The sequence below is a fragment of the Terrapene carolina genome, unplaced genomic scaffold (genome assembly GCF_002925995.2).
Source record: "Terrapene carolina triunguis isolate 2854851 unplaced genomic scaffold, T_m_triunguis-2.0 Scaffold88, whole genome shotgun sequence".
NCBI lineage: Eukaryota > Metazoa > Chordata > Testudines > Emydidae > Terrapene > Terrapene triunguis.
The window spans coordinates 50,113,410-50,119,409 of record NW_020664439.1 but is presented as its reverse complement, the minus strand read 5'-3'; the positions used below and the strand labels follow the sequence as shown (position 1 = coordinate 50,119,409).

The following is a 6,000-nucleotide window of genomic DNA, read 5'->3' as shown; positions in this document are numbered from 1 at the left end:
GGAGGTGTAGGGACACCCAGAGCATGGGGTTGCATTCCTGACCATGTTGGCTAATAGCCATTGCTGGACCTATTCTCCATGAACTTAACTAATTCTTTTTTGAACCCAGTTATACTTTTGGTCTTCACAACATCCCCTGGCAATGAGTTCCGTGTTGTGTGAAGAAGTACTTCCTTTTGCTGGTTTTAAGCCTGCTGCCTGTTAATTTCATTGGGTGACCCCTGGTTCATGTGTTATGTGAAGGGGTAAATAAAACTTCCTTATTCACTATCTCCACCCCAGTCATGATTTTATAGACCTCAGTCATATCCCCCCTTAGTCGTCTCTTTTCCAAGCTTGAACGGTCCCAGTCTTTTTAATCGCTCCTCATATAGAAGCTGTTCCATACCCCTCGTCATTTTTGTTGCCTTTTCTGTACTTTTTAGAATTCGAATATCCTTTTTGGAGACGGGGTGACCAGAACTACAGGCAGTGTTCACAGTGTGGGTGTACCATAGATTTATGTAGTGGCATTACGATATTTTCTGTCTTATCAGCTATCCCTTTCCTAATGGTTCCTAACATTCTGGTAGCTTTTTTTGACTGCTGAGGCACATTGAGCAGATGTTTTCAGAGAATGATCCACAATGACTCCAAGATCTCTTTCTTGAGTGGTAAAAGCTAGTTTAGATCCCATCATTTTACATGTATAGTTGGGATTATGGTTTCCAATGTGCATTACTTTGAATGGTTTCCAATGTGCAACACTGAATTTCATCTGACATTTTGTTGCCCAGTCACCGAGATCTCTTTGTAACTCTGCAGCATGCTTTGGACCTAACTATCTTGTGTAAACTCTTCTATTGTAAATTCCTAATGTATTTATAGAGCCTCTTCTTATTGCCTCTAATGACCCTTGCTGGGGTAACTCATTTTGTGCCTTAGCCTTTCTAATTTTCTTCCTGTGTGTTTACACTATTCTTTTGTACTCATCCATAGAAATTTGTCCATGTTTTCACATTTTGTGGGATTCCTTTTGATTTTCAGTCATTAAAGAGCTCTTCATGGAGCCATATTAGACTCTTACTATTCTTCCTATCTTTCCTTCACATTTGAGTTAGTTAGCTGTTGTGCCTTTAATATTGTTTCTTTGAGAAATGCCAACTCTTCTGACCTCCTTTTTCCCTTAGATTTTCTTCCCATGGGACCTTACCTACCAGTTCTGTGAGTTTGTCAATGTCTGTTTTTTTTTTTTAAAGTCTACTCTCACTCTTTCCTTTCCTTCGGATCATGAAATCTATCATTTCATGGTCACTTTCAGCCAAGTTCCCTTCCACCTTCAGATTCGCAACCAATTCCTCCCTGTTGGTCAGCATCAAGTCTAAAATGGCTGTCCCCCTGGCCACTTCCTCCATCATCTGAAAGAAGTCCCCAGCACATTCCAAGAATTTACTGGACATGTGTTTTGCCATATTACTTTTACTATCCAGATATCTATTGGAAAAGTTCCATTATTACCAGGTCTCGTGTTTTGAATATTTCTGTTGTTTGTTCTAGAAATGCCTTATCCACCTCCTCCTTCTGATTTGGTGGTCTGTAGTAGCTCCCTATCATGATGTCGCCCCTGTTTTTTCCCCGCTTTTATCTTCACCCGGAGACTTTCAATTAGTCTGCCTCTCAGTTCTTTCTGGACCTCAGAACAAGTTTATATATTCCTGCTGTATAATGCAACACCTCCTCCCTTTTGTCCTTGCCTGTCCTTCCTGAACAAGCAATATTCCAGTCATGAGAGTTATCCCACCGAGTCTTTGAGATGCCAGTTAAGTCACAATTTAGCTTGTGTACTGAGACTTCCAGTTCTTCATGTTTATTCTCCATATTCCTTGCATTTATGTATAGACTTCTAAGATGGTGAGCCGTTTCCTGCAGAGATTTCCCTCTTGTTACTCCTATGACCTATTGTAAATTTCCATTTCTCCTCCTCCTTCCCTGCTTCCAGCCCTCTTCAGGGTCACCTCTTTTAATACCTACCTGTGGGCTTTTGTCAGCTGGCCCCTCTGCATCTAGTTTAAAGTCCTCCTCACGAGATTGACAAGTTAATGTCCCAAAAGTCTCTTCCATTTCTTTGTCAGGTGGACAAAAGCAGTCCTCCTTCATGGAAAAGCATACCATGGTCGAGGAAAGGAAAGCCCTCCTGTCAAAGTTATCTGTGTAGCCATGCATTCGTCTCCAGGATGTGTCTGTCTGTGCCTGGGCTCATACCTTCAACGGGCAGGGTGGACGAGAACACCACCTGAGCTCCCGACCCTTTCACCCTCATTCACAGAGTCCTGTAGTTATTATTAATCTGCTCAGGCTCATCTCTTGTATATGTGGTGTTATCAATGACATCATACTTACATGTAGTTTGCTATCCACTGTTATCTCTAAATCTTTCTCTTACTATTTCCAGGTAACTGTTCTTTGGTTTTGTATGTGTTTTTCTTCTCAACAGTTCTGTTTTCGTGTAGCATCACATATCATTATATGTAGATCACTGTCTTTATCTCTTCAGGTCACTTTGTGTTTAGGTTTTTTTTCTGTTGTATGCTTGGTACCGCTCAGATTTTTTTGGCATCACCAGAAAATTTGACTGTGGTTCAGTGAATACCTAGATCATAAATAACTTAACGTTCAAGGCCTGCAGTGTCTCATCCAGACATAATTTTTTTTCTACTCACTGCTGATACATTTGTCTATTATTCATCCTCGCCTAGCATTTAAAAGGCTATATTGCCTGTGTGAAAGACCACCTAACATTCTCAAACGAATGGGAAGATAAAGTGCTTTAAAATAATTAAGGTTAAAATAACAGTAGTGTGGTATAAATTATCTGCAACCAGACAGCAACTAACTTTTTGGCTCTCCCTCCATACAGAAAAGTATTCTATGGAGTAAATGAAATTGCCGTGAAAGTGCCTTCCATTTTTAAGCTTCTGATTAAGGAGGTAAGAACTTCTTTTATTTAAAAAAGTACTATATAGAATTAATAAATATTTGGAGTGGCAATGAATGTGTGTGAGGTTTCAAATGGGGATTATTTTGTATAAAGTAAATTTTAACCCTTTTCTTCACTTGTGAGATTGACCTTGTCATAAACATACAGCTAAGGGTAGCATAAAATCCCTCCTTTACCCGTAAGGGGTTAAGAAGCTCAAATAACCTGATTGGCACCTGACCAAAAGGACCAATAAGAACACAAGATACTTTCAAATCTGGGGGGCCGGGGGGAGAGGTTTGTTTGTGCTCTCTTTGTTTTGTTCTCTCTCTGGAGGAGAGAGGGACCAGGCAGGAAAAAACATCTCCTTAAAACCTAACTGAAATGAGAATCTAAGATTACAAAACTTGTAAGTAAAGGCAAGAAAATGCATTAGATTTTTTGTTTTAGCTTGTGAATTTTCCCTGTGCTAAGAGGGAGTTTTAGTCCTGTTTTTTGTAACTTTGAAGCTAAGCCTAGAGGGGAATCCTCTGTGTTTTAAATCTTTTTATTTACCCTGTAAAGTTACATTCTGTCCTGATTTTGCAGGTGTGATTCTTTTACTTTTTTTTTTTATAAAATTCTTCTTTTAAGAACCTGATTGATTTTCAGTGTCCCAAAAACCCAGGGGTTTGGTCTGTGCTCACATTGTACCAACTGGTGAGGATATTGTTCTCAACCCTCCCCAGGAAAGGGGATGAAGGGGTTTGGGGGAATATTTTGGGGAAACAGGGACTCCAAGTGGCCCTTTTCCTGAATCTTTGTCTAAATCACTTGGTGGTGGCAGCAATACCGTCCAAGGACAGGGAAAGGATTTGTGCCTTGGGAAAGTTTTAACCTAAGCTGGTAGAAATAAGCTTAGGGGGTCTTTCATGCAGGTTCCCACATCTGTACCCCAGAGTTCAGAGTGGGGAGGGAACCCTGACAGACCTTAATATTTCTTAGACCTCCTGATCAGGGGGAGCCAACAGCTGCAGGCTTTGTGGGGCCCAGAAGCCAGTTCTGAGTCTAAATAACAAGAGCATTACAGATAATGTCAGAGCTCTATGCAGAGAGTTAAACTGTAAAAACCCATGCTGCGTCTGGCTCTTGCCAGGTCTCTCCTCGTGAGCACTAAATATACTCGTCTCAAACTGTAAACGTGGTAAAGACTCGATAAGCGTATTCACCAGATGAGTGAGTCTAAATTGCATGTTTATCTTGTTCCATTTTCTTTGTATCTTCTCTTGGCGGTACAAACAAATTACTAGAGTTGTTCTCTTTTATGGATAACATGGTTTTTAAACTCATTGAGCTAGCAGTTACTCCTGAAGTTTGGGCTCCTTAGGAAAATAAACTTGCCAGACCTCCAGCTGTGCAGTTGTCTGGATTCCCTTGTTAGTCAAGATAAAATTGTCTTTTTTTCTTGAGGATGCTGTTAAGTGTTCAGTGTCATTGGAAGTAGAGAGAGCAAAAGTTGGAGAAAATGTTTTGGCCGACTTCTGCTCTCACTTGCACATGCTGCTCCCATTGACTTCAGTGAGAACGGTGTGCCTTTGGAATTTGGTCCTTTTTAAGGAAATCACTCTGATTTTGTAATTTACTCTGGCACGTGAAGTGAAATCTTAGTGGGAAACAGGACGCACATAGGCAAAACTTTGAAAATGTTTTGTAAGACAGAAGGAACTGAAAAGCCTAAGTTTCTCCCACTGAGAATAAGTTGAATTTATTTCAGACTAATATAGGAGAAGGGTTACATTTGATGTAACCTTAGTATGTTTTTTCTCTCTTTCTCTCTCTCAGGTTCTAAATCCGTTTTACATTTTCCAACTGTTCAGCGTGATATTGTGGATCACTGATGAATATTACTACTATGCATTAGCGATTGTGATTATGTCTGTGATATCCATTGTTAGCTCACTGTACACCATTAGAAAGGTAAGTTCAAATTAACATAGCTGTCATCACAAATACGATTTTTACTAGAGTACACATTTCAAAATCATTCCCTGAAAACCCTACTTTAAAGTTTAACTTCATTGTGTGTGTAATTTTGAGATGAAATTGACTCCAAAGAACTCAATATTTTAAACAACAAAACAAACCCTTTTTCCCCCCCCAGAAAGGGAGATAAGACCAATTAGCTATGTTTAAAGTGTATAAGAATCCTTTAACTAAAGTCCTTCACGTGCTCTATTCTATGGAGATACTGTTTACATCTGCAAAAATTTACCTAATTTATGTGGATTAGTGAGGGTAAGAGAATGGTCAAAGTTATGAAAGTTGGATGCAGTCAGATCTAGAGTTCCTGGGTGCTTGGATTTGGTTTCTCAGTTTGACCTCCATAAACAGATATACAGAGGTCACACTGAAAATCATGTGGCCTTGGGGTTGGGTCGTTATGGATGTTTATCTCCTGTTGGCCAAAGGGAGGAATGACACTACAACTCCTAGTTCAGTCTCACAGTTCATTACAACACTTACAAAAGATTGTTTGTTGATACTGGTTGCTCCACCTTGTATGGACTCCTCCTCCTTGGAAGGGAGAATGAAGGGGGTTGAGCCTCAGCAGTGTCGCACAGTGAACTGCAAATCTGGTGATGCACTTTCAGTGCAGAAATGGGGGTTGCAGTTTACTGAAGTTGAGATTAATGAGATTATAATATAGTTTGTGGGACTCTGAATTCAGAGTCAGGAAGTCTTGACTGAAGACAGAACTACCATGGAACCATTTCAAAGCAATGCTCAATAATTCAAGGTCAGAGAAGACTTTTGGGTTTTTTAAAAGAGCAGCATTTAAAGTTCACAATCAAACTCTGCATTTTTAAAATGTATATAAATTAGTGAGTATGATGTTTGCATTAGAATTAGAGCAGAGAGGATCATTCATTTTTCAGTTTGGGTGCTGAACCAAAAAATATGATGATGATAAAATCAGTTTGGGTCAAGCCAAAATTGAAATTTTTAGTTTTCTCACTGAAACAAAAAAACCCCAAAATTAATTTTGATTGTTACTCCCCAGGACC

General features: G+C 39.6%; 1 protein-coding gene across 1 annotated transcript in view; it reads left to right on the top strand.

The window, feature by feature from the left end:
• Nucleotides 1–6,000, top strand: part of ATP13A3 (ATPase 13A3) — a 114,270-nt gene that overhangs the window by 54,635 nt on the left and 53,635 nt on the right. Inside the window, exons 7-8 of the mRNA XM_026650143.1 lie at nucleotides 2,897–2,966; nucleotides 4,778–4,912. Coding sequence (XP_026505928.1) covers nucleotides 2,897–2,966; nucleotides 4,778–4,912 — 205 coding nt within the window. The remainder of the gene's footprint in view (nucleotides 1–2,896; nucleotides 2,967–4,777; nucleotides 4,913–6,000) is intronic.